The 27,252-nt window shown below is 45.2% G+C and overlaps 1 protein-coding gene across 2 annotated transcripts in view; it reads left to right on the top strand.

Annotated features, from left to right (window-relative positions):
• Positions 1-27,252, top strand: part of SDK1 (sidekick cell adhesion molecule 1) — a 411,416-nt gene that overhangs the window by 370,125 nt on the left and 14,039 nt on the right. For both annotated transcript variants that reach the window (XM_014946238.1, XM_014946237.1), the window contains 7 exons: positions 4,671-4,786; positions 6,299-6,485; positions 7,272-7,409; positions 10,470-10,631; positions 11,844-11,969; positions 20,529-20,693; positions 25,505-25,642. In XM_014946238.1, coding sequence (XP_014801724.1) covers positions 4,671-4,786; positions 6,299-6,485; positions 7,272-7,409; positions 10,470-10,631; positions 11,844-11,969; positions 20,529-20,693; positions 25,505-25,642 — 1,032 coding nt within the window. The remainder of the gene's footprint in view (positions 1-4,670; positions 4,787-6,298; positions 6,486-7,271; positions 7,410-10,469; positions 10,632-11,843; positions 11,970-20,528; positions 20,694-25,504; positions 25,643-27,252) is intronic.

The following is a 27,252-nucleotide window of genomic DNA, read 5'->3' as shown; positions in this document are numbered from 1 at the left end:
ATACACCTTTTTGCTCTTTCTTGGGAGGCACCATCCTTGCGTTCATTCTCTAAGCCCATAGTGCAGGAAAAACCCCTTGCGTTTCACTTTGCCCATTCTGCAGAGGAGTCTGGCTGTTTTATCTTGTGACCTTCTGTTTGTTGTGTTGTGTTTGGCTTTTATAATCCACTTAAGTGTTGCTTATCTGCGCCATAACTTGAGGGTAGTGGCTGCAACAGGAGAAGAAACAATCTGTTCTCCATGCCACTGCAGGGACCAAACTTCAATATGGAGAGGATGGTTTAGGATAGGCATTAAAAAAAAAGAAAAGCACCCTCAGAGTTATTTTAAGAGTTACAAAAATAGGAATACGCTGGCAGAGTTTGTGTGGGGATGGCAGGGGGATCTGGAAAGAGGTCAGTGATGGAGATTACACAAACATCTGACCATCCGAGCTGATCCCGGTGTGATGCAGGAGGATGGATGTCTGAGCCCTCTCCAAATCCTTTCCAGCTCTTTTTTTTCCCTTGACCCCCATGTGCCAGGAGCCGGTGTGTGAACTTGGGAGGTGCCTGCTTTAATTGTCAGCACATGTGACATTGAATATTGCTGTGTCCCTTCTCTGGGTGTTACTGGATAGGGAGATAAAGATTACAGCTGATGCATGAACATGCCACCACCTCCTCTCCATTCCAACATGTAGACACACAGATTAGAGGTTTTTTTAGGCCTGGAGCTGCCTCTTTGTTCTGTGTTTATGCAACACATTGTGCAATGAGATTCTGGCCTCTAGGTGCTAACACCAAAATGCAAATATATTGATTACTAGGGAGTAAAAGCAGGCCTGTTCACAAAAGCACGCTTTGATGAGCTGGGGGGAAAATGCTTGCTGGATAGAAAAGGATCAGAGGTCTTTACAAAGCAGAAATTTGCTCGGGATTGTTTGGAACTGTGGGATCAAGCTGATGCGCAGAAAATCTTCCGTCTCTTTCACTGCATTTGTCTCCTGGTTTTCTGCCTGCATGTTTATTTAAATGGCATCAGTATTGGGGAGTCTTGTCCCAGACTTGTCTGTGAATTTTCTGACATAGTGCTGGCATTATAGAAGCAATTAGAAAACCAGTAGAGGAGAAATCCTTTGCTGCCCAGAAATTGGAGCAGATGTAACGGCAGCAAGGAATGCTTCATAAAAACAGTTATTAAGTTTGCCCAATGAATCACAAGGCTTTGTAGCCTACCTGTGCTCCAGAGCATCGTGGCAACTGTCACTGAGAAAAGGAATCGTAGTTTGATATTGATGAAAAGCTCTTGGTGCCCCTCACAGCCAAGAGAGCAAATATCCCAAGCGAGCAGCAAGAAAAACGAAGGTGAACCTTCTGCAACGCACGGAGCTCGGGTGCGGGGAGGCCACGGGGCAGGGGGGTTTAAGCACCATTTCTTTAAAGGTTATAAGCATTTGCAAGCTCAAATTGGCTGCACCATGATCTGACGCTGTTCAGCACGACCGGAAAATGAGGGCAGTTAATATGTTTAAATGTGGATTGAGGTGTGTAACTTTCTTCACGGGCTCGTTTTAACTCTGTCTTGTATTTCCAGCCAGATTTGTGGTCTTTACATGATCCTGTGCCAGTCCCTAGATGCAGATGCAAACATCATCCCAGTCCATAGGTGATGATGGGCTTTTTACTAATTACTATACAACCTGTTCAGCCTTTCTCCTTACCTTTTGGCTGAGAGAAAATTTCAAGGAGACACTCTCAAAGGTGAATTGAAATCAGATAAGAAAAGAAATGTTTACAAATATCTGCATGCGATTCCAAGGCAGGATATGTGCGTGGTTTACAAATATCTGCATGCGATTCCAAGGCAGGATACCTGCGTGGAATTACAGAATCATAGACTCGTCTAGGTTGGAAGGGACCTTTAAGATCATCTAGTGAATACATACATTTATTTTAGGGAAAGTGAAATGCTTTGCACCTGCCAAGAGCTTGCGTTTGGACCCTCAGGGGTCTGTGTCCCTCCTACTATAGTTGATAATGTCGCTAACACCTAAAGCAGTGTGAGGTATGCAGCTTTAACCTTGCTTTTTATGTATTTGTGATTTCAACAGCCATGAAAAAATTCAGAGCTCAGTAATCTTGAACTGCATTCCTAGAAGGTAAAAGGCTTTTGAATTCACCTTTAAAATGCTCTTGCTTTTATTGGCACAGGCTGTCCATACATTCAGTGAATGGTTTGGGGTTTCAAGCAGGTAGAGTCTTTAGGGATGTGTTTCCTTCTTTTTAAAGTATTTCATTTCACCCTTAATGTAACGTGCTGTCTGCACAGAGCCACATCAAGCGTCAGCAGCACTTTCCTGCTGTCCCTTGCTGTCAACAAGAAATCTGTGCTTAGTAGAGGAGGGACACATCAGCCTTTGAAAGTTGAACAGAGGGACAGACTCACAGGGCACAAAACCAAACAATTTGCATCTCGTCGAGGCTCTGGGGAAACGAAGAGAAATGTCTTTTTCCACATTGTCCTTCTTTTTTTTTTCCCTCCCATCAAATTTTCCACCACCGTGCCAGCAAAAGTGCAGCTCCAGCAGCGAGCGTGTCAGTGGAGAATGATCACTGGCAGTTTTTAACCATTGTGTTTCTTAGACGTGCTCCAAAAAGGCTTTGAGAAAAAGCGGTGTTTTTCTGGCAGCGGGCTGCACACGCCGGCTCTTCTAATGGTGGCGTCTCGGAAGCAATGATTGTTCCAGGCTGGCACATGGGATCCAAAGAAAAATTCTATTGTAGGCTCTGCTTCAGACCTGGGTATTGAGAGCACTTTGAAGCTGTCAGTTCAGGACAGACAGTAGTGTCACTACCTAGAAAGAAAATACACTGCTAAAGCGATCCATTTTCTTCTGTGATTGTACGTGTCCCTGTTTCCCCGAGCACACCATCATCTGCAAATCTCTGAGATGTGTTTTCAGGTTTCTGCTGTGTGATCGGTTTGGCCTCGCAGGCTGGCGTGTGCTGTGAAAGTCTCAAAACCTTGAGGTTTTTGGTCCTTTTACAGAAGAGCCCCGTGTCACACTCAGCCCGGCCGGTGGCTGCTGCCGTTGTGGCTCCAGCAAAGAGGGGGGGTCAGGGCAGCAATTAGAGGAGTCCACCCCTGGGAACAAACTCCATTTTACCCATGGTCATTGTCACATTCACTACATCTGGCCAAAAAGGAAACAAACAAAAATAAATATAATAAACAAATAGTTTTAACTGAGCGCTGGGATAAAGGCTATTTTCAATTTTGCCTTTCACGTTTTAATTGTACAGCAATAATTTTGCAATAGAGTTGCCGATGGCAAACATGCAAAAGACATTAACTTTATTTATGTTTTGGATTATTAATGTGGCTGTTAAAATACCTCCAGTTAGTTTTGATTGAATTGTTTTTTTGTGCGATTCTGTCGTTTAATGGAGCGGTAAATAAGAATTTCTGATAATGAGCCCAAGCATCTGTCACAACAACCTGGCGCTGGTTATTAACATTTCCATTAACGGCAGGGTGGGCAGTGATAATATGGAAACCACACAGTTAGAACAAAATAAATAGTTGGTGTCAGGCTGAGTGGGTGTTAATTACTATTTTATTTTATAACTCTGGGGGGAGTGAGTATTGGTAGAAAAGTGTGACTTATGAAGGTCATTCTCTCTAAAGAAAGAAGTCTCCAGAGGAAGGGATAACCGGGGCTATCTAGCTCGAGGAGTGAATGTTTTATCGCTTCTATTTATGGCCCATAAAGGGGCAGAGAGAGAAGAGGCAGCTTTCTCAGGTGGTCTGGCTGAAGGCTACAGCAGCGCCAATGTGGAGAAAGGAGAAGCCTACCCTTTGCCCTGCCTTTCTCTCCCTTCTTCTGGAGTTTGAGCAGGACACACTTCGGCACCGTTCCTGTAAACAGAACGTGTGTGGGTTTGTTACGACCTGCTGGAGGCAGAGGCAGCAGGGCTGGAAAACAGACCAGCCTCGCTGGCTGCTGGGGAAGGGAATCCACGTGCACAGAGTTGGATCCAGACAAAGGGAAGGATGGCGTGACCCAGGTGTGCTCCAAGATTAGTTTTCTAGCGCAGCAGAACGCGAAGAAGAAAAGCCATCAGGAGCCAAAGAGGTCCAGCGTGTGTCTGTGAAGGTGTAATCAAAGCAGAGCTAACAAGTAGCAAACTAAAAGTCATTTTGTCATACATAAAATATTAGTTGAATTGATTAGCGTCTGACTGGGTTCGGAGAGGTAATTTTAGACAGTATTTTGGCCCTGAGCCTCGGAGGGTTGCAAAGAGGCTGCTGTGTAGGAGGCTGTGATGCTCCCAGTTCCTTTCCAGCGTGGTTGGTCAGGGGCACGGTGTCGCTGCCAAAGGCAAGCCCCAAACGGTACCGTGGAACAAAGACAGAATTCTCCTTTCTTTTCCAAAGCTGCTGGCAGGATTGAGTGGATTCAGGGTCTAACCCAGTCTGCTGGGACAGAACATCACCCCCTGCGGAGGCTCCACATGTGCTGAACCTTCCCTGGGACACCGGTCTCTCCGGGGCTGGCTCTGGGAGTAGCTGAGTTGTGGCACAAACAGAGTCCATCCTGGCTCCTTCTGCAAATGCAAAATTGCAACCTGGATATGAAACTAGTTCTACTTGTCACTATTAATTCTTCTGTCCTCCTTTCTCTCTAGCACCAGCCCTGGCCCCACAGAACATCCAAGTAAACTCCCTTTCTGCGAGCCAGCTGGAGCTCACCTGGGACCCCCCGCCTGCCGACAGCCAAAATGGGAACATCCAAGGCTACAAGGCAATCCTCCTGTTTCTACTGGTTTCATTTATCTTGCTTGGCGTTGCTATTACTCTTGAGATAGCTCTACAAACTACAGTTGCCCTCACCGCATAAGGCAAATTAAAACAGCGTTCAGACCGCAGTATGAAAATGACACTAAATCCCAAACCCAAGAGAATGAGATTTTGGGTGAGGGGGGAGGGAGAAAAGGAAAAGCGTGTTGATGTTTGTGGAGAAAAGAGAGCGTGGGGGAACGGGGTGTGCAGATAAGGAGGCAGCTCCGCTTACACAGGCAACATATCTGCTCCAAAAAGCAACAGACACACAAGAGCTAGGGGCAAGAAATGTATTGAAGAAAATTAACTGAGCTTTCTATCTGTCCAATGTCACAAGCCATTAGGAAAAGCAGAACTTTCTCCAAGCGAGAAGCCTGAGCCAGGTCAGATTTCGGAAGAATTATTTCATTTCCTTAACTTCAACAAAATTAAATCATAGGATTAATTGCATTTGGTTCATAGGAGATGAGCACGTTGCAGAGGCATGTTGTTTAGTTTCTCCAGCATGAGAATGGACCCTCAGAGAGTGGAAATGGGCAAGTCTACAAACACTGGAGCTTGGCTTGGGTTCAGTGTCTGGCTCTGCCTCTCTCCATGAATTTAGGTCCATAAGCAAAGAAAAGCCAAGCCAATGTGAATAATCTGGCATCCCTTCTTGGCAGTAACAAGCATCCTTATATATCAATTCGTGTTCTTTTCCTTTTGTACGTATATAGATGGCTCTAACAGCTTGGCTTGTAGAGCCAAGGTGGAGTCTTGCCTTGGCTCATTCTCTCAACTTTCTGGCTTGCTTTGGCCTGTTGTAATGCTCTGGCTGCCAGGCCTGTCCAATAAGTAGGGCTGGCACCACTTTCCTCTTGGAAACGAACTTCTCCAAGGCCTAATTTTATGGCACCAGGATAAAAATTATGTAAGGGAAGAATGGGGAAAAGTATCTCAAGGAACTATCGGGAAAGTCTTTATTACCCTTCCTCAGGAAGACATTTGCTTGGCTGTCCTGTGAACACAAATGGTGAAAGCCTTGTGTGCGCAGAGGTGAGTTATGGACCGTCGTACCAGGATGCCAGTGCTGACAGGCAGCTAGCATTTCGGGGAGAATTTAAAAGCTGACCTCTCATCGCTGAACTCTGGCAGCTCGTATCTGCTGTCATTAGGCCGTATTCTTCAGCCTGTGCTCTGGTTTTGAGTGATGTACTCAGCTGGGCTGTCGCTGGACTCAGGGGAATTTGCCAAAGGAAGAGAAAAGATTGGGCACGTGGTGAAAAACATTAGTATCCAGTTTAATGGAGGAGTCTAGAGCAAGACTGTGACAACATCCTGATGTGCTTTAAGAAAGTAGAATGTACTTTTAAAAAGGTAAAATACATTTTAGAAGGTAAAATCTCTCACCAAGTACGGACAATCTTTTATAGCTGCAATGCCTGGATAATCTCCAGGAGGTAGGATATACTGAAACATCTCACTGTCTCAACAGATTTATTACTGGGAGAGTGACGTCCAAAACGACACGGAGAAAGTGAAGGTCCTTTTCCTCCCGGAGACAACCGTCCGGCTCAAAAACCTGACCAGCCACACGCGGTACATGGTCTGCATCTCCGCGTTCAACGCGGCCGGGGACGGCCCCCGGAGCAGCCCCTCGCAGGGCAGGACACACCAGGCGGGTACGGGACCACTCTCTTGTCCCAAAGCATAGACTTGGTGATGGCCATCGTATGATTGGGCAGTGGGCTAAGGGAAATGGGTGGATGCAGGAGAGCACTGGTGGTTAGATTTAGCTTTCGGATGGGTGACTACATTGTAATGGGCTTGAGAGGGGGAGAAAAGGGATCAAGTAAGTGGTTCATGTGGGAAAGGGAATGATACAGTGGACACAAGATGGGACTGGCAGAAGGACCAGTCCCTTCACAAGCTGGCCCGGAGGGTCTGTGGGTCTGGTTCTGGCCCCTGCTGCCACATCTGAAAATCTGAAAGAACTCATCTCCAGTGCCTACAAATTCCCCAAATGGTCCTGCGAAAGAATTATTGTGCTTTTTGTAATTCCTCCTTTTTTTCTGAAGCCACCAGCCAGACTGGGCTGTTTCTGTGATGGAGATGGCTGTGGTGGGAGCGCTCCAGGACAGGGCAAAGGCAATGCCCTTGGTGGTGGCTGTGAACAGGAGGTGTGCCCTCAGGCTGTGTGCTCACCTACCACCCTTCTGTGGGTCATTCCTTTCTGTGTCCTTCCTCCTTGCCTCCTTTTGGGCCTCAGCTTTGTACCTATGGAAGGTTTTTTTAGGACAGGCTGAGCTTCTGACTGATTAGAGGACATTTGGATACGATTGACAAATCCCATTCTCAGCTTGTTTCCCTTAGATTTAGGCTGGGCAAACAAAACAATGTTTTATAATATATATGTATATCAGATTGACTACTCCTCCTGCAATTCAATCTGTTTGTAATCCTTTCAGCACCCAGCGCTCCCAGCTTCTTGGCGTTCTCTGAAATCACTTGCACTACACTCAACGTGTCTTGGGGAGAGCCGACAGCAGCAAATGGAGTCCTGCAGGGTTATCGAGTAGTCTATGAGCCTTTGGCTCCCGTCCAGGGTAAGAAAGACCTCCGATCATACATATTAATGGGGAAATGACAGAAAAATACTGTAGTATCTTTTATCTCTGCCCAATTTCCCACTTGCTCTCTGCCGTTTTCCAAGAGAAGCCAGGTGGCAGAGGGTAAGTAAAACAATTCCGCTTTTGCCAAAACCGTTCAGCGAACTATAATATTGTGGAATGTAGCTTTTGTCTGTCCTCTCTCATTTTCTTGCACAAACTATACTCTGTGTGATTTGAGAAGTCATTTTACTGCCACCGTTACCTGGTGTGGGCGAAGAGGAAACTCCGCCTGAGAGCGCCTGATTGTCTCCCCGCGCTGCGCTTTGAAATTGCTGAGTAGGCTCCATCCCAGAATAGTCGTCAGACGCATTTATGTTGCTTATCATCACATCATGTGTCACTTCTGTTATCACAAAGATTGCCCGGGCATCAAATGTGCTAGTCATCACTGGTACCGCTGCCGCTTTTGACAGGGGAGAATAACTGCGGTAGAGATTTAGTTGTGTCTGTTTACACGGAGTTTTCAACCCAGTTTTTAACCCAGCGCTAGATTTAAACTGGACCACAACAATGTGGTGGCCACAAATGTCTCATTAATTTGCCAGAACAACAACAGAGAAGGTTATGGCAATTTCTCTGAAAACAAATGTAAATTAATTCCGAAGGTGAATTAGAAAAGATTACAAAGTTTGTGGATGGGCTTATTAATATTTTTATATTCCTGGTAGATGGCCAATAGTTCAATAGGATGTCCGACTTTGGCAGCGTGACAGCAGGGAGAGTAATTTCAGTCATTGCCAATCCATTTTAAACTCTTTTCCAAAGGAATAAGGATATCAATCACTTGTATTTGCTTCTTCTGTAAGGAATAAAGATCTATATTGCCAGAATATCTGTGTCTCATGCACTGAGAAAGTTATATTCAGGAATGAAAACATGAGAATAAAAGCACTTTCAGCCTTTACGGCTGGCAGGTCTGAGCACAAAGAGCTAATGCAGAAAGCATTTCAAATTCTGACCAAGAAATGTGCACGGGGTATGCAGGAGGTTTGGGCTGTTTGGGCATTTCCTGCCTTTTATTCATTCCTACACAAGGTTTAAGAATACATTTTTTCCCCCTGAAAATGTGGAAGTGTCAGATCGTGTTCTCTCCGTGTGCATTTGACTTAACATCCTCAGAACCTTTGTTTTCTTTTCTTCTCTTCCCCACCTCTGCCTGCACTCCCTCTTACTCCAGTTTGTCTCTCCTTCCCCTGTAGAAGGTTTCTGATGCGAGCAGGGAGCTTAGGGAGGGCTTTTCCTCAGATTCTATGTTTTTGCCTAAATTTATTTCCCAGTTTCTACCCATTTGCTCTGGTGCCAACATTTTTCTTTTAGCAAACTTATTTATTCTCTTGCCATGGTAAGCAATCCCTCCCTCCACGCCATCATTTTCCTCCAATAGAAAAGCCAAGCTCCTTTATTTAAAGAGCAAGGTAGAGCCAAATCCCACGATCCCAGAGGGTTCTTCCAGCCCCAGGTCTCACGTTCCTCCATGCCAGGTCTACGGCGCAACAATATGGATGGACTGGACCCCCCCGGAGTGTTTTTTTTCCTGCATCTTTTGACTTTTCACACATTCATGATTTTCGGCTGAGCATCCTCGCTGTTGTGACACCTCCTGCCTTTCCATGCACAAGCCACCATTTGAAACCTGCACATTTTGCAAAACTTTCTAGCAGCGATCTGTTCTTTAGCACAGCTTTCTCCCTGTTTGACCTTTTATTATTTAAGCTTTAGAGTGTTATGTTTTACACAATAATAGACAACAAAATTGCCCTGGAGCCTTTTTTAACGGTTTCCTTTTTTTTTTTTCTTTATGGAACAGAACTTCAAAATGACAAATGCTTCCTGATTTGTCTCAGAGAAATGAAATAATACACCTAGGGAAGGAGGGAGCACTTTTACTGCTTCCTCATTAACCAAGGAAAGATTCCCTGAACCATAAATTGTATCTGGGAGAAAACTTTGAACAGAATTCGCTTGGACATTATTCTTTATTTAACTGATAAAAACTGAGAGAAGCATCCTGATTTGCATAAAATGAGCATCTGGATTGAAAACATCTTCCTTCTGCATGTTTCTGGAAAGACAAACTAGCAAGCTGCCTTCTCTACTGGGGAAAACATTTTCCCACTTCCTATCTTCTTGGTTTGAAATGTGTTATGTACATTTAGAGAACCAGAAAAATGCCAAAAGGACTCTGTAAATTTGAACTTTCTGTAAAATTTTTTATAAAACAAATTCTTTCCATTGACTGACTTTTGGAAAATTTCCGTGAAAACTAGATATTTTTTTGTTTCAATGCACTCGTTGCTGCTCTGCCCTTTATGAAGCATTGAGAACCTAAAGGTAAAAATATCTATGAACCTCAGTGAAGGCAACAGCACTGGTTTTAATTTATCCATGAAAGGAAAATTCTTAGAGAGTGAGAAGAGTGAAAGGGAAGTCACGACCAACCTTGTCCAAGCTAATAGGGCTTTGATTGCTTCCCAGATTGCAGTGGCATTTATAGCCACGAGTTACCTGTGAGATATACATCCTTCATTCCTCATTCCCTTGGTAATGGTGGAAATGGCAGGGTAAGACGAAAGGAAAGAACCTGGCCCTTGTTTCCTCCTCCAGGCAATGTTGCAGGTTATTTGGCAAAGCAGCGGTGGAGAAAGTCTTGCTTAGGAAGCATTCTGCAACACGCGCTCCTCTTCGTTTACCTCCTCCTTTCTTCCCAGAATAATTAGTGAAGTTGCGTGTAGTCTCTTGGTAATTTCCCAGTTGTATTGTAAGGTTTTTTTCTTGTCAGTACCCACTTATCAAGCTTAAAGTCTAATTATACTTATCAGTGCTGAAAATTGGCTATTATCATTACTTAAACTCCTGCTAATTGTAAGAAATACTTTCTTCGCAAACTGTTAGATAATTTTACTTGCCATCTAGATTTAATAAGCTCCACTTCATTTCTTTTTTTGCATTGCAACCTTTTCTTATTTTTTTTTTTAATCTGCTTGGCTGTTCCAGGGGTGAGCAAGGTGGTGACCGTGGATATTAAAGGGAACTGGCAACGCTGGTTGAAGGTCCGAGATCTCACCAAGGGCATGACCTATTTATTCAGAGTGCAAGCCCGAACCATCGCCTATGGACCTGAGCTGCAAGCCAACGTCACAGCTGGGCCAGCAGAAGGTAAGTGGAGCCACAAAACCTTGTCGCAAGCCAGATCAGTTATAGAAATGTGCTCCAACAGCAGGGAGTAGCGCGCTCAGGGCTTAACTTGAATTTCTAAGCCAAGGAGAAGTTGAGTCACAGGAGCTCAGGACATGATTCAGTGGGTTTTGCAACTGCCCATGAAAAATGTTTCGTTTTTTTCCTGAAATGTAGAAGTCTGATGTGAATAAACAAAACATTGTGAATAAATCATAATGCAAACGGGCCAGCCAGGGATTTCAAAGCTGCAGCCTGACAGCACGGTGCATAATTCTGACTGTACTGCTCTGCAGTGGAGTCAGAACGGAATAACTCTGCCGAAACCAGCAGAAGTTCATGGGTGTAAAACCAGAAAGAATTTGCAATTGCTCTGTTGTGACACTTTGGCTTATGCACTGGGAGAAGTCTGCAAATGTCCTGATACGTCAAGAGGAGCAAGAGGCTGAGCGTCAGCATTCCCTGCTTGGTTCCACATCTGCACCAAAAGAGTTGGTTTTCTTTTTTGATCGGTGATTTTGATAAACAGATAATCTAGGTAGATGTTCTCCAATGACACCGGCCTCTCTGGTAAATCACAAAACATCAGTGCAATGGTCAACACTTCTGAATTTTGTGTCTTTTCCAGTTCAGGGAAATATTTTCTCCTTCCATCCAAGCCACCTTTGGCAGTCCCACCCTCTGGGTGCCAACAAGCTTTCCTTCTGTCACGATACCTTCCATAGCCATTATGTGGGACGGCAGCACTGTGGATCCACAGTCTAACTCTCCTGCCCCACCACAGACAGTATGAAGCAGGAATCCTCTCTAACGTGGCCATGGCATCTTCCCAAGTGAATGGGCTGTGCCTGTGAACCTCTCCCTCAAATGCTGAGGCTGGTTTCACCTCTGAAGTCAGAAATAGCAGTGACAATGTGCAAATGCTGCAGATATGCAAATGGAAAAAAAATCAGCGTGTTTTTTCTCTTTCCTTCTTAATACAGGCACCTGTAAGCCCCAGCCATTGATATGTAACTCCTGGTACAAGAACCAGTGAAAAATTTAGTTCAGAACCCAATTATGGTTTATGTTATATGTATGTTGACCAATACTTCCAGATAATTATTTTCCTCCTATATCCGTAGAAGAAATAAAGAATACTGCAGTCTGTCTCCGATAACCACCACCATTTAATATTCCCTTTTCATCCTTCAGGGTCTCCTGGCTCCCCACAGGAAATTCTGGTGACAAAATCTGCTTCTGGGCTGACGTTGCAATGGACTGAGGGGGATTCAGGAGAAAAACCCACAACGGGGTACATTATAGAGGCACGACCCTCAGGTAAGCCATGGGAAACACGGAGAGCTTGGTGTCATGCATTCCCTTCCTTCAGTCCACCCCGAAACCAGTCCCACAGGGGAGAGGCTGTTTATCGTCCCAGTAAGGTAATGGGATTGTGTGAGAGGACACTATTACCAGCCAGTATTAAACCGTTGCTGTTTTATTATGCAGTTTAGCACATTTTTCTCCTGTTTAGGAGTAGTCACAGAAAATTACCCTGGCTGCTCTGGCTTTCAGTGTGCTACATCACTGGCAAATCATCCAACTGATGAGCTAATATAGTTAATAATTAAAACTCACTTAAATGCTTTGCTTACAGTATCTTTCATGCGCAAGGACCAGTAAGTACTTGCAAACTGTATTTTTAGGACCACAGATAGAAATCTGGCCTCTTCTGCAGCAGAGTACAGCAGCAAATTACTGTTTTACTGCTAATAACAGGGCCAGGGCTTTAACACCAAATACACATCATTTTTCCCATTTGTTCTGCAGGGAAGGCACTGAGGAGGGGAAGAAATCCCCTCAGCACCACAGTTTTTCTTGGTGCTTTCTCAGAGCTCCTTTTCTTCTGGGATTTGTGTCTTACTGGAGCTACTTGATGCTTTTTCCAGAATATTTCCACAGTTGGATGCAAATGTAGGTGTGTGCTTCAGCCTGTTCCCAGCCTCTCCCAGCTTGGTACCCCTCAAAATTCAATAAGCACGTACTTTCTGGTAACCAAGTCATTAACGAAAGCCAGTGAATGCTGCCAGACCCCTGAGTAGTCTCACTTGATAATTTCCCTCCACTCTGACAGGGAATGTTGATAACTATTTGCCGAGTACAGTTTTGCAGCTGGTGATGCATCTACCAGATACTTGTTTCACGTAGGCCGTGTTTGAATGTCACCATGTCAAAAGCTTTGCTGAAGTCAGGATAGATGATGTCTGCTCTTTCTCCTCTATTGACAAGGTCTGCTACCCTGTCACAGAAGGAAATTAGACATGATTTATACTTGACATATCCATGTTGGCTGCTTGTTCTTTCCTTTTGTACTTCTAGGTGCTTGCACGTTGCTTGATTATGTATTGATTAAATGAATGCTTATCTATGTGATTATACAAAGGATCCTAACTGTTTCTTGTATGTGTCTTCAATGTGAGTTTGCATTTAAAACCAATGATTTTAATTACATTTAACTAGACCAGTAACCAAATTATTGCCTGCATTTCTGTGGTCATCACTGAAGGTGCAGGTTTCCATACTTGCATCTGACAGGATTTGGTCTGTAGCAAGGCTCTACTGTGACCCTAAAATTTCTTCCTAATTTCTGTCATTTAGCTTGACAATTTGTTTCAAAACAAAGGGAAGGAAAATGTGTACCTTCTCAAAGCGCTGGGGTTTCTCAGTGATGAAGAGGTTTGTTGTTTTTTTTTTAATTAGAGGCATGATGATGACGCACTTCTGTTTCCCTTATATCAGCTTATTGATTTCTGCCCTTCTTTCTTCATAGCTAAAAAATACCTTGTCTTGTTTGAACAGCATCGTTTAGATAGCAAGTTAAACCAAAGCTGTTCATTGAAGTTCACTTACCAGCTTACATTTCCCTAAACAGGGTCTTTTTTGAGAAAAGAGTGTTTTTGCAGGAAACCTTCAGCCCACATACACATTGTCTGCAAGCTGGAAATTCAACTCCCGTGCGTGGTGACGCTGCAAACTCACCCAATGTTTCTGGGCTTGTCTCACCCTTGGATGTATTTTACAGTTCGTGGCCAAGGATGTAGGATTTGTGGCCCACTCTTTTTGAGTAGGAAGAAAATAGTTCCTCCAAGGCAGGTCTGAGCTGCATTAACCCTGGGTCACTCCTGCTGGCCCCACTCCACCCATCCTGGAAACACACAGACGAGGTCTTATTCTCCCGCTCTTGCAACCTGACTGTTGAGGCATTTAATTCCTCTTCAGATTATTTTAATCCTATTCATGCTGCTGTAGCAAATGAACTGGGCATTTGTATGCTGGATTCTCATCCTTCGTTCTGGTTGCAGCTGTAGGAAGCGTGAAATGTGATCCAGGAGAGGAGACAGACTAATTGGAACATTTGCTTATTTTCACCCAAGCGCCGGCTTCCTTTCTGTGCTGCTTTTCTTCCTCATCTCTGCACAGAGGAGTTTGAAATCTGAATTACGAGTTTAACAAAAGCAAGGAACTAATTCCTCCTGTCAGGTCTGGTCATGCAGAGCAGCTTCTGTTTTAATATAATTCTAAGATTTTGCTTCTGCGTGTTGATTTATGTGGGTAGTAGAGCATGGATGGGAGCAACCTTTGTTTTTAAGGAGTTGTTGTCCAAGAGAAGAGCAGTTGACTTGTGCCCTTCACATAAAATCAAGGAAGAAAAAGATATTCATCCTTCTGAGATCAAAAAAGGGGCATTGAGCAGACAGATGAAAAGCTTTAGCTTGTTGCCAATATTTAAATGCAATACCACTACCTTAGTGTTTCACATCTCAAGTGTCATCTATTATAGGCCTCATTACCCCAAACGTTAAATGCTGTATCATCTCATTTTCCCTGCAGTAGTTCCCTGCCAAGACTTTTCCATCAGAGTAGGAGGGTGGCTTTCTGTCAGAAATGGCAAACCCTACCCCCTTTTGTCACTTCCCTATGAATTTTTTGGTGCCCTGCTGTGTCTCCCAGGGCTCCTGCTGCCCTGCTGGGTTTAGCAATGGTGGCAGCAGGCAGCTGAGATTGTTCATTTGATCTCCCCATTTCTTTCCTGGATTTATGGAAGGTGACCAGGCTGACTACCTCCTCTGCATTCTGAATATGCTCACACTCAGGGATGGAGCAGGCGAACCAATATTTTTTCCAGAGTGATCTGTGCTAGAGGAAGACATTACAGAAACAGAAGAGTTTTTCTTTTCCTTCAACTTCTCTGCCTCCAGAGAAATGGATTCCATTTGAGCTCCTTGTGCATTACAAGAAATGCAATTAAGCAGCCTCTGTCACTGCCACTATAAGCGCTCCCTCGACATCAACTAGGCTGGCTAAAGAGTGGGTATCAGATCGTGTCCTCAGTTTTTACATGCAGAGGAAAAGTCAGAAGTGGCACAATGGTGTTAAGGTTCCCAGTGCTGCCGGAGGGTGTGGAGAAGCTGGTTTCACTCCTCTCTTCCCAACCCCATGCCCCATCCAAGCTCTGGACTGTGCTTTAATGGTGGGCATGCGGCCTGTAAAGCACTAAGCACTCTCACAGGCTTTCCTTTCCAATTATCACCTGTCTACAAAGCGTGTGGTTTTTATGTAACGCCCTAGGGGTCCACACTGCCAGGAGTGCACGTGGACACATCACTGCCGAACAAGACACCTTCATGTGTGTATTCACCTCCTGCAGTCACCTCCAGCAGCCATGGAGGTGTTGGGTCAATCTGCTGCAGGGCTTGTGTTGCCTTAGGAGCAGCCTCTGGCCCAGGACAAGCTGATATTGATTTCTGCTTCCTCTCCCCGTGATGTGTTTTGGGTTTTGTTTGTTTGCTTTTCCCAAGCAGGGCATGACTTAAGCCCAGTGGGAGAGAATTGCATCTTAATATGCTTCCAATAATAACATTTCTAGCACTCTGGCTGGCATGAACAGGCCGGATAAACCTCAAATCAGCAACAAATCTTGAGCTTAGGACATTGACAAGTCAGGAAAGCATTTTCTTCCACTCCCCAAGATGATCAGTTCTATGAAGGCAGCAGACGTTTTGGGGAAGAACCTGTCTACTTCAAGTAGGGATTGTCCTTCCCAGAAACGCCGGTTTTCACTTCCCACACCCCAAGGGCAGATCTCACTTTAGCTTCCTTTCTGGTGTCTTGAGCGACGTTTTTATGTTTTCTCCCTTTTCTATTTATTTTTAAACAAATGAGGGAATGCAGTGTCAAGCATGGACACAAACCAGCAGAAGTCAGTAAATTCGAAGTGAAGGGTGCAGCTGCATTGCCGGCATCTGCCATGGGGCCTTTGGTTCGCCTCCGCTCGCGAGCGACGTGCCGAGGCCGACAGGTTGTCAGCCTTCACTTCCCATTCTCATCCTGGTGCTGGTTTGCATGATAATCACAGAATCAATCACATGGGGCTGGAAGGGACCTCTGAAGATCATCTAGTCCAACCCCCCTGCCAAAGCAGGTCCACCCAGAGCAGGTGGACCACCTAATCCAGCCCTTCGCCTCTGACAAATACATCCCTGTTTTAATTTTGTCCTCTGTAGGAGGAACACTACCCGCAGTCAGCCAGTCCTTAATTCTCAGCAGCTTCTTCCCTCATAAACCTCCTAACGTGTAATTAGGAGAAAGTTTTAACGGCATGGCTCTCCTTTTGCTCCACGAGGGGAAGGCCGGTGTTTAAGGCCCGAATAACTGACAGCTTTCCATGTCCCCAGCCGCAGCACGGCGGTGGTTCGTTAGTGGCCCGAGTTAGCAGAGCCAGCAGCCTTCGTTACTGACTGACAGTTTTATTCAGCGTGGAGACCCCGATTAATTGCCATCGGAGCCAGGTTAGGCTGTGGGTGCTGCCCATGGCCACAACCTGCAGAGCTGCTCCTCAATGGCCAGGAGGGCAGCCAGGGCAGGATGGACATGGGATCAGCTCCAAGGTTGTTTCACCTTCCTCCATCGTTTAAATCTTCTCCCATTCAGATTCTTCATCCCAGTGGGATGGAGAAGTCAAGGCTGGGGGGATAAAGCACAAGAAATAAGGTTGGGGCAGGGTCTGGTGAAGTGTTGATGGAAACAAGAAACTAAGAAAACCCACATTTTTTTTGAGGAACCCTCCCTTTTCCATCAGACATATAGGCCTTTTTTAAGAAGCTGAGTGCCCATGAAAAGCAATATGAAATTTGGAAAGGGACAGACATTATTGAAGGAAAAGCCTTTGTGAGCTGTACGAGTGCATCCCTGCTGCCAGCTCTGCTGCCTCTCCTGGGACATTGGCCAGGAACGGGCTGGGGCTGGCTGAGCCCTGCACCTCTTTGCCCGAGTCCCGTGCTGCAAACTTTGCTTCTCTTGGTAGTTTCTACAAGTTCATACCCAGTTATTACCCTAGCCATGGCAAGTGCATCTTTCCTCCCTAAACTGAGTGGAAAATACTGTGTACAGTGTACTAATGATTTTCTACTGAACTTAAAGGCCAATCTTTGCTACCGCAGGTGACCTTCTAATGAATTCTCTTTCAGCTGAACCTCTAACATTTAGAGCAAGCCTAGTTTTGAGGGATGGGGGAAGAGATGCAGTGACTGAATTCACAAGTTTGTGTTCAATATTTAATCTTGAAGTTCACCACTGAAATAAAATGCTTTTTTACTTTGGATATATTCAACTGTGATCCCTGTCTACAAACAGGGGCCTGAATATTCCAGGTAGAGAGAAGATAAATTCATTGAGGCTCTGGAATTAAAAACCTTGTTGGCCTTGGGAAGCTACAGACTATACCACGCACAGCATTTGTTTGGAGTCATCAGTGGAGCAGAAATAAGGATGTCCCTCCTTCCAGGCTGCCACCCTGCAGAGTTCTGACCATCAGCACCTCTCTGGAATCCCAAGGATCACACACCGAGTCCCATCTTGGCTGAGACCTGTTTCCTACCCCAGAAAAAAAAAAAATGGAGCAAACATTCTTTCAATGAATGAAAGGGGAATGGGCCAGAGAAGGTAAGGCCACCGGCCAGAGTATCTCTGAGTCCCTCTGAAGAAACATCTGACGGCAGCCTTTGCTGCCCCACATCATCACCACCAGAGAGGTGGAAATGCAATGTTCCTTCTCAAGGGTAGTTTTCCCAACATATTGCAAGCTTTACAGGATGGTTAAATTTACACTTCCTTGGTCCGTTGGGTATTCTGCACTGTGCCCCCTGACAGGTTTGAGAAAATGAGTGAGAAAGTGGGTGTGTGAACAGTTGTGTTGGTTGCAATGAGTGTTGAACATTCATTTTTACTGTTGCCTTTTCTTCCCCCATTTAAGTGGCTTTCAATGCAAACAAATTGCTTTTCAGACAATTCACAATGGGCTCAAATTCTCTTATTGCTGTTTACAAATGTGTTTATGAAAGCTCAGGCAATTCTAGCAATTATGGCAATATTTTATAGTCTGAGATGCATCTTCCTGGTATTGGTGGTTGCAACAATCTAACTTTGAAAATGCATCCTTCACTCCACCCTCTTTAGAGAAGCTAAATCCCAAACTCCCTTTTTATTACCTTGTGAGTTTACGTGTTAGAAATAATCTAGCCTTCTATTGCCCCGTAAAAGGGAAGTCAATATTTTATCTCTTGTTTTATAGCCATTGTAATATCCAACTAATACATAACAATGGTACATTATGATAACTTCATTATGCTCTGATCATGCTGGTGAATAATGTATTGGTCTGAATTTTAAGCATGACAGAAAAATTACCTATTTTTATTGTTCTTCGGTACTTCTCAAATGTAGCTGAAACGATAACATTTCAGCCTGCTTTTTCCATCCGCTGAGGCTGCCAATCCTCATGATGGGAAGAGATGTAGTTTGGGGGCTGTTAGCCATTGTGTGTGCTGCTGGACGTGCAGCATGGTACAAATCACTGAGCCAATATTTACCCATGCCAAAGTTAAAATGTTCACGTGGCAAGGCACCTGCAGCGTTAATCAATCCATCCTTGCTGCTATTCCCTGTGGCACAGAAGCGGGCTGGGGGCCAGCTTTGGCTCTGTTACACCAGGACAATCCTGGCATCGCTGCGGCGACTCCAATTAGTTTTCACTCAGGTAAAGGCAAAGCAAACGAGAACAGATTCCTGCCTTACATTTTCAGCAGTGGAACAAGTCGCTGAGGGTGGTGCTGCCGGTTCCTGCTTTATTGTTACCTTGATAACACCTCAAGCTACAGAAGTCATGCTGATGGTGGAATCTCACAGCACAGAGGGCTTGCCTTCAAAGCAGGCAGCTCCCGTGCTGGAGTTGTACCCGTGCAGAGGTTCTCACCCTATTCCCATTGCTGTGGGACACGCAGAGAAAAGCAGACATCGCTGGAGAAGCTTTGATAACTAAAAGTAGAAGCCTGATGGGATGCTTGTGAGGTCAGATCTGTAAGAGCTGGGCTGGCTTAGGCTTGCTGAGAGTTTGGCCCCGCACATAGACAGTAACTCTGTTCTGTCAGAGAAAGAGCTGGGCCAGTGGGAAAACTACCCTTGAGAAGTAATACTGCATTTCCACCTCTCTCTGGTGGTGATGATGTGGGGCAGCAAAGGCTGCCATCAGATGTTTCTTCAGAGGGATTCCTGTAGTAATACTGCATTTCCACCTCTCTCTGGTGGTGATGATGTGGGGCAGCAAAGGCTGCCGTCGGATTTTTCTTCAGAGGGACTCAGAGATGCTCCAGCTGGTGGCCATATCTTCTCTGGCCCATTCCCCTTTCATTTATTGAAAGAATCTTTGCTCCATTTTTTTTCTTTCTAGGATAGAAAACAGGGCTCGGCCAAAATGGGACTTGGCATGTGATCCTTGGGATCCCAGAGAGGTGCTCATGGTCAGAAGTCTGCAGGGTGGCAGCCCAGAAGGGGGGAACATCCTTATGTCTGCCCCACTGCTGACTCCAAGCACACGGTGTGTGTGGTGTACCAGTTACTGAAAAGCAGTCCATTTAGATTAATGTTTGATTCCTGCGCTTAAAATTATTGACTGGTGTTTTTAATTATAGTAGGTTTTTGTTCTCGCTGGTAGCAGCATCCATCTTGTTGAAAGCTCTTTCTATTGTAGTCAAGTGAATATAAGATTGTGGGTATGGATCAGGGACCAGAACGGTGCCTGGTCAGGGATCAATGGCAGTGATTTCGGTGAGAACCGAAGTCACCCTGCTGCACCTCTCTCCTCAGAGCGGCGTTATGTTTCTAGAAGGTTTGAGAAGTTTAAAATGCAAAAAAACCCTCATTCCTGCTTAAAAATGCGTGGCACAGACGTGCGGTGCCTGCTGTCTCGCTCTGTGGCTGTGCCACGCTGAGGGCCAGCACCTGCGAAGGACGTATCACCGGTGATACTGTGGGACCAGTAGCACTCCAGTGACACGCGAGGCCACAGCACTTCCCTCCAAACCCTGAATTTTGCATTATTTTGCAAAGCTGAGCCTGCGTGCTTGGACAGCGAAGTCAGTTTTGCGATGGGAAAAATAAAGGCAAAATATGTGCAATTAGGGCTCATTAGTGTGGCGGGTTGCCCTGGGTTTGCTTGCCGTGTCAAATAACAGGCGTGCTGATGCGGTGACCTTACCTGGGCAGGAGGGACCCAGATGGTTGGCGGCTGCTCCAGCCAGCTCAGGTCACCGTGGGTGCTGCAGAGGAGACCTCTTCCATCTGGGCTATTATAAGACCCCCATCATGAATAAATGCCTTTACAGATGGGGTCTTGCAGGGCATTCAGATTTGTGCCTGTCACTGAGCAGCCTTCAGGTAAGCATGTCCACTCTCTGTGCTTGAAACATGTAATTAGTGCCAATTTTTATTTTTTTTTTAATGAGCAGAAGGAAGTGCAAAGTCTCACAGTTCATGCCATTTCTCTCCATGTTCCTTTCCTAGATGAAGGGCTGTGGGATATGTTTGTGAAGGACATCCCTCGCAGCGCTACCTCCTACACGGTTGGCCTGGACAAACTCAAACAGGGTGTGACCTACGAATTTCGGGTGGTGGCTGTCAATGAATTTGGCTACGGAGAACCAAGCGTTCCCTCTGTGGCAGTATCAGGTAATAATGGATTTTTAAAAAAATATCTTTTCCAATGGAATTTCTCGGGGTTGGGAGGGAGGAAGAAGAAAAACAAACCCAACCCAGATTCTCTAGTTGCAAAAAAACATCAAGGGCAATTTGTTTTCACTTGTTTTAAGGTAAAGCCAGAGTCTTATAGCAGTGAATCAAGGCTTGTTATTACCGTATACTTTACTCTCTAGAGGAAAATGGTGTATGTGCCATTTTAAAGTTTGACAAAGAACCTTCTCAGGAATTTCCTGAGTGTTATATGCAAGATCTCTTGCCCTAAAACTAATTTACACAGTCTACAATTCGTTTTCTCCTCTCCTAGTCTGTTGTTTTGTTTACTCTGCTTCCTCCTTTTTATTCCCAGGGTTCTCTGATAAACATTTTCTGTGCTATTTTGTATTTAGCTCTCAAAAATACAGCAGTACAGTTTCATAAAATTATTCCTCGTGTCCTCTGTGCTGGCAGTTCCAGTACAGTGTGATTCCTCCACTCCTCCTCCATCAGAACAGCTCGTTGATGATGCTCTCGGGCTCTTCCCACCCTCCCTGTTTATTCCTGGTGAGCAGGGCTATGGCTTAAACGTGCTCCCCAAATCCCTTTGAGCAGCCTGGCACTCGGGTTTTCTGAAATAACTTCAATGGCCTAAAAAGCCAATTCCACTCAGCTTGCCACGTCTGGGCAGCTCGAGTTCAGCGCCCTGTTGTGAAGATGCTCCAGCTGGTGGCCATATCTTCTCTGGCCCATTCCCCTTTCATTCATTGAAAGAATCTTTGCTCCATTTTTTTTTTTTTTCTGGGGTAGGAAACAGGTCTCGGCCAAGATGGGACTATGTGTGTGATCCTTGGGATCCCAGAGAGGTGCTGCATATCTTCTCTGGCCCATTCCCCTTTCATTTATTGAAAGAATCTTTGCTCCATTTTTTTTCTTTCTAGGATAGAAAACAGGGCTCGGCCAAAATGGGACTTGGCATGTGATCCTTGGGATCCCAGAGAGGTGCTCATGGTCAGAAGTCTGCAGGGTGGCAGCCCAGAAGGGGGGAACATCCTTATGTCTGCCCCACTGCTGACTCCAAGCACACGGTGTGTGTGGTGTACCAGTTACTGAAAAGCAGTCCATTTAGATTAATGTTTGATTCCTGCGCTTAAAATTATTGACTGGTGTTTTTAATTATAGTAGGTTTTTGTTCTCGCTGGTAGCAGCATCCATCTTGTTGAAAGCTCTTTCTATTGTAGTCAAGTGAATATAAGATTGTGGGTATGGATCAGGGACCAGAACGGTGCCTGGTCAGGAATCAATGGCAGTGATTTCGGTGAGAACCGAAGTCACCCTGCTGCACCTCTCTCCTCAGAGCGGCGTTATGTTTCTAGAAGGTTTGAGAAGTTTAAAATGCAAAAAAACCCTCATTCCTGCTTAAAAATGCGTGGCACAGACGTGCGGTGCCTGCTGTCTCGCTCTGTGGCTGTGCCACGCTGAGGGCCAGCACCTGCGAAGGACGTATCACCGGTGATACTGTGGGACCAGTAGCACTCCAGTGACACGCGAGGCCACAGCACTTCCCTCCAAACCCTGAATTTTGCATTATTTTGCAAAGCTGAGCCTGCGTGCTTGGACAGCGAAGTCAGTTTTGCGATGGGAAAAATAAAGGCAAAATATGTGCAATTAGGGCTCATTAGTGTGGCGGGTTGCCCTGGGTTTGCTTGCCGTGTCAAATAACAGGCGTGCTGATGCGGTGACCTTACCTGGGCAGGAGGGACCCAGATGGTTGGCGGCTGCTCCAGCCAGCTCAGGTCACCGTGGGTGCTGCAGAGGAGACCTCTTCCATCTGGGCTATTATAAGACCCCCATCATGAATAAATGCCTTTACAGATGGGGTCTTGCAGGGCATTCAGATTTGTGCCTGTCACTGAGCAGCCTTCAGGTAAGCATGTCCACTCTCTGTGCTTGAAACATGTAATTAGTGCCAATTTTTTTTTTTTTTTAATGAGCAGAAGGAAGTGCAAAGTCTCACAGTTCATGCCATTTCTCTCCATGTTCCTTTCCTAGATGAAGGGCTGTGGGATATGTTTGTGAAGGACATCCCTCGCAGCGCTACCTCCTACACGGTTGGCCTGGACAAACTCAAACAGGGTGTGACCTACGAATTTCGGGTGGTGGCTGTCAATGAATTTGGCTACGGAGAACCAAGCGTTCCCTCTGTGGCAGTATCAGGTAATAATGGATTTTTAAAAAAATATCTTTTCCAATGGAATTTCTCGGGGTTGGGAGGGAGGAAGAAGAAAAACAAACCCAACCCAGATTCTCTAGTTGCAAAAAAACATCAAGGGCAATTTGTTTTCACTTGTTTTAAGGTAAAGCCAGAGTCTTATAGCAGTGAATCAAGGCTTGTTATTACCGTATACTTTACTCTCTAGAGGAAAATGGTGTATGTGCCATTTTAAAGTTTGACAAAGAACCTTCTCAGGAATTTCCTGAGTGTTATATGCAAGATCTCTTGCCCTAAAACTAATTTACACAGTCTACAATTCGTTTTCTCCTCTCCTAGTCTGTTGTTTTGTTTACTCTGCTTCCTCCTTTTTATTCCCAGGGTTCTCTGATAAACATTTTCTGTGCTATTTTGTATTTAGCTCTCAAAAATACAGCAGTACAGTTTCATAAAATTATTCCTCGTGTCCTCTGTGCTGGCAGTTCCAGTACAGTGTGATTCCTCCACTCCTCCTCCATCAGAACAGCTCGTTGATGATGCTCTCGGGCTCTTCCCACCCTCCCTGTTTATTCCTGGTGAGCAGGGCTATGGCTTAAACGTGCTCCCCAAATCCCTTTGAGCAGCCTGGCACTCGGGTTTTCTGAAATAACTTCAATGGCCTAAAAAGCCAATTCCACTCAGCTTGCCACGTCTGGGCAGCTCGAGTTCAGCGCCCTGTTGTGAAGAGGGAGAGCTTGCCCTCCTGAGAGCTTCGTTCAGATCCCCTCTTCCCCTTGCAGAGACAGCCCCGCTCCGGGTTGCTTTGGAGCAATAGGTTTCATCCTTGCTGTGTCAGCAAAAAGAGACAAGAGGAATAAAAGAACCTGATAAAGCCGCTTTGTGATTCAAAATTCTGGAGAGTCCTGAGGACCTGGCAATGCTCCAGCATCTGGAGTGGCTTTTATCTCTTTGCTCCTCCAGTGAAAAGCATAAACACCGTTCAGCGGTTACCCAGCAGGCAGGAGTAGTAAATGCTGCTATCGCCATCTCGGCTGTGTTTGTCCTTACACAATTAACCACTTAGCCTGTGAGAGCTGTCTATGGATTTCAGTGAGTGCTACCCTTGCTTTTCTCCTTCAGGACAAGGGCACAGACATCCCACTTCAAACACCAAGTCAGTGTTTTCACTCTCTGTGGCTTCACAGAGGCTGTAACACAATGCAAAGGGTCAGTAATTGCTTCAGTCTTTCCTTTCCTGGAAGACATTATTCCTCTGAAGCTGGGCATGTAGCTTCTTGTGATGCTTTTTATAAATAAAACGTTTGTTTGTGAGTTCTCCACTTGAACAGAACTATTTAATTCACCTCCTTTTGATGCTTCTGTGTTCATCTCAAATTGCTGCATGAAAGTAAGAGGTTTCCGTTGAGACTTACAGTCATAAAAGTATAAAGCATTTTAGGCTGGCCACTTCAGCTAGCACAGGGAGGTATAAATTGCACTGAATCTGCTCAGCCCAGCATGGCTTGTGCAGTTTGCCTTTAGGACTTTATTGGCCTGGCCTGGCCTCCCAGCAAAGAAAGAGCGTGGCTGCTTTTCACTGCTGCAGAATACCCAGTGGTCTGGAACAAATTTGAGCTCCTACCGTCAGGCTCACAACAGACTTGTGTTTAGATCCAGAGCTCAGGGCAGTCTGGGAAGGAGCCTGGGTTGATGATAGTAAGGGGTTTGGTTGAAGTTGGTCTCCTGGCATCACCCGTTCCTACCAGGTGTTCTTCTACCTTAGGGATTAGATGGAACTGATATACAACTGTTGGCTTGTGCTCCAGTGGCAGTGTTTCTTCACAAAGCTGAGGGATGCTGAACAAAGGGAGTATCACTGCAAGAAAACAACAATACTTATTACTTTAAACCAAGACTGGCAAGGTAGTTCTAGAAAGGGGAAGTTAGTATCATTTTGCATCTCCAGTTGCAGTCAAATGGGGTGAAATGACTTGAAATCACAGAAAATCCAGGGAACAGAATTGATACCCATGTGCTGCACATCATGTTTGGCCAAGCTGATGGGGAAACGGTATAGAGTAGCAGTGAATGTTGGAAGTTGGAGTTACTGGAGGTACTGAAAGACACCAAACCAAGTTTACTTTGTTCCCTGGTAGCAGCTGTATTTATTTAAGAGCCATGGAGCATGATTTTGGTTGGGCACACCTCTTAAAGAATCATCGTGGGTCGTGACAGATATATGAGTGGTTCCTTTGGCCCAAGGAGTAGTAAGCACACAGCAGTAGTCAAGGAATGTAAGCGTGCAGAGCTGTGGGAAGAAACCTGCCTCTCTTCACTTGGTGATAACATCTTCTTAGCTAAGGGACCCTGGAGCACTGCTCTGGGTGTGGGAAAGATGCTTGTGGAGATGTTGGAGCCATGATATGCTCCTGTTCCGTTTGCCAACTTAGAAGTGTCAGTAGGCCCCTTGAAAGCCTCCCTGCAGACTAGACCGTGTTATCTCCTTTGAACACCTCTCTCCTGAACGCTGTTATAGATGCATCATTCCCCGTGGGGAAGAAGAGGAAATTTTGAAGGAGCATGAAGAGGAATTATTATTTGTTTTTTGCTCTCTCAGCACAAACAGAAGCCCCTTTCTACGAGGAGTGGTGGTTTCTACTGGTGATGGCACTCTCAAGCCTGATCCTCATCCTCCTGGTGGTGTTTGCATTGGTCCTGCATGGCCAGAGCAAGAAGTACAGGAACTGCAGCACAGGTAAGACATCAGCTCTGTGCTGTGCACACACTCTCAAGAGCTGTGGGAATTAGAAATGGTCTTCCCTTTGAACCCCTGGTTTCCTCAGCGTGGACTCTGTTTATAGGTATTTTGTTTGACAGAAGACTCAGATCTTTTTACTCTCGGGTTTGATAGAAATAGCCCAGTATGGCTATGAACAAAGAGAGCCTGATCTTACCAGGTTTTGGATGCTAACCAGCCATGGGCTTGGATGGGACAGCATCTGGATAGTCCCAGGGACTGTGGCACAAGCCGAGGAGTCTGGGTCAAATGCCTGGCAGAAGACCACAAAAAAAGAATGAGCTTCATTTAGCTTTGTCATCACACCCTGATAGATGGGAAGAAGGAGAAAGATTCTGCTTTGCCCTGGCTGTACCCGATGCAGATACTCTGGGTCTGTATGTGTGAGGACTCTATGACAACTCCTTTATATTAAATAAAGTGCCTGCATCTCGCATTCGTTCCAGACGCCCAGCTGCAGTTGCTGTGCTGGGGGCCAAGCAGCTAAGGGGTGTCTTGGTTATCTGGACCTGTTAGACTTTAGGGCATAATGAGCATGAAGCTCTGAATTTTCCTTTAGTTATGATTTTTACCAGTCTCCTTTCTGAAAGGAAAGAGGAGCTACCTGCTCTGTAACTATGAATGTTAAAACAGTTCCCTTTCAAAACGCCCAGTTCTTGAGCTCTGAATATTGTTTTTGCCTTTTCTTCTCCTGATATAATAGAGTCCTGGAGGGGTTGTTCACATGTGTATTTCTCTGATATTCTCCTCCACCTCCAGCAAGAAATTGCTCTGATGCCAGGAGGTGCCAAAAAAAGGCACATTAATGAGTAGGATCAGGTGGATAGGTCTTTGCGCTGCCCGTTCTTAGGGATTAATGTAATGAAGGAGTCTTCCAGGCAGTATTTAGTAATTCAGTCCCAAATTGAAGATCTTTTCTTTCTTTATAATTCACTTCTAACAAGTGTTAGAAAATCAGATTTCAGTCCCATGAGATAGAAGATGTATGAATACTGTGGCATTTTACCAAGTTAATACTCTTACGTATTTGTATGCGTAGCGCATAGGAAATCTCTCATCTTCTTAGTTTTGCTCTGTGTTTGGGGGACAGACATGAAAAGACAGGTCTGACCTGTGCTGTCAGATACCAGTGTTCACACTGAGTCTTAATGTAGCACTGAAATTGAAGCCGAGGATAAAGTACCTGTCTGCTGCAAAGTGGCAATATGCAACCAGTCCTTCTCCCTGGGACACGAGCTGAGCTCACACCTTTGGGATTACAAAGAATGAGCACGGGAGAGAATAAGCTCTTGCTATATTTGATCACAAGAAATAATATACTTTGCTGTATTTTCCCTCTTTTTCTAGTCCCCTGTCCTTTTCCCTGCCTTCCATTGTCCAGTGATTTCTCACATCTATATCTTATCCGCATTACAGCTCTGACATCTTTTCCCCATTTGCTATCCACTTACCCTACCTATCTATTGCTTTCTTTCCTGCCCTTTTTTTTTTTCTTCTCTTTTTTTGCCTTTCCTATTTTTACTTTCTGTTACTTTGCTTCAGTCAGCATGAATGGGATTCACAGCACC

This window comes from Calidris pugnax, unplaced genomic scaffold (assembly GCF_001431845.1).
Source record: "Calidris pugnax isolate Ruff unplaced genomic scaffold, ASM143184v1 scaffold123, whole genome shotgun sequence".
Lineage (NCBI taxonomy): Eukaryota > Metazoa > Chordata > Aves > Charadriiformes > Scolopacidae > Calidris > Calidris pugnax.
The sequence above is the reverse complement of the archived record's forward strand: the minus strand, read 5'-3'. Positions and strand labels throughout refer to the sequence as shown.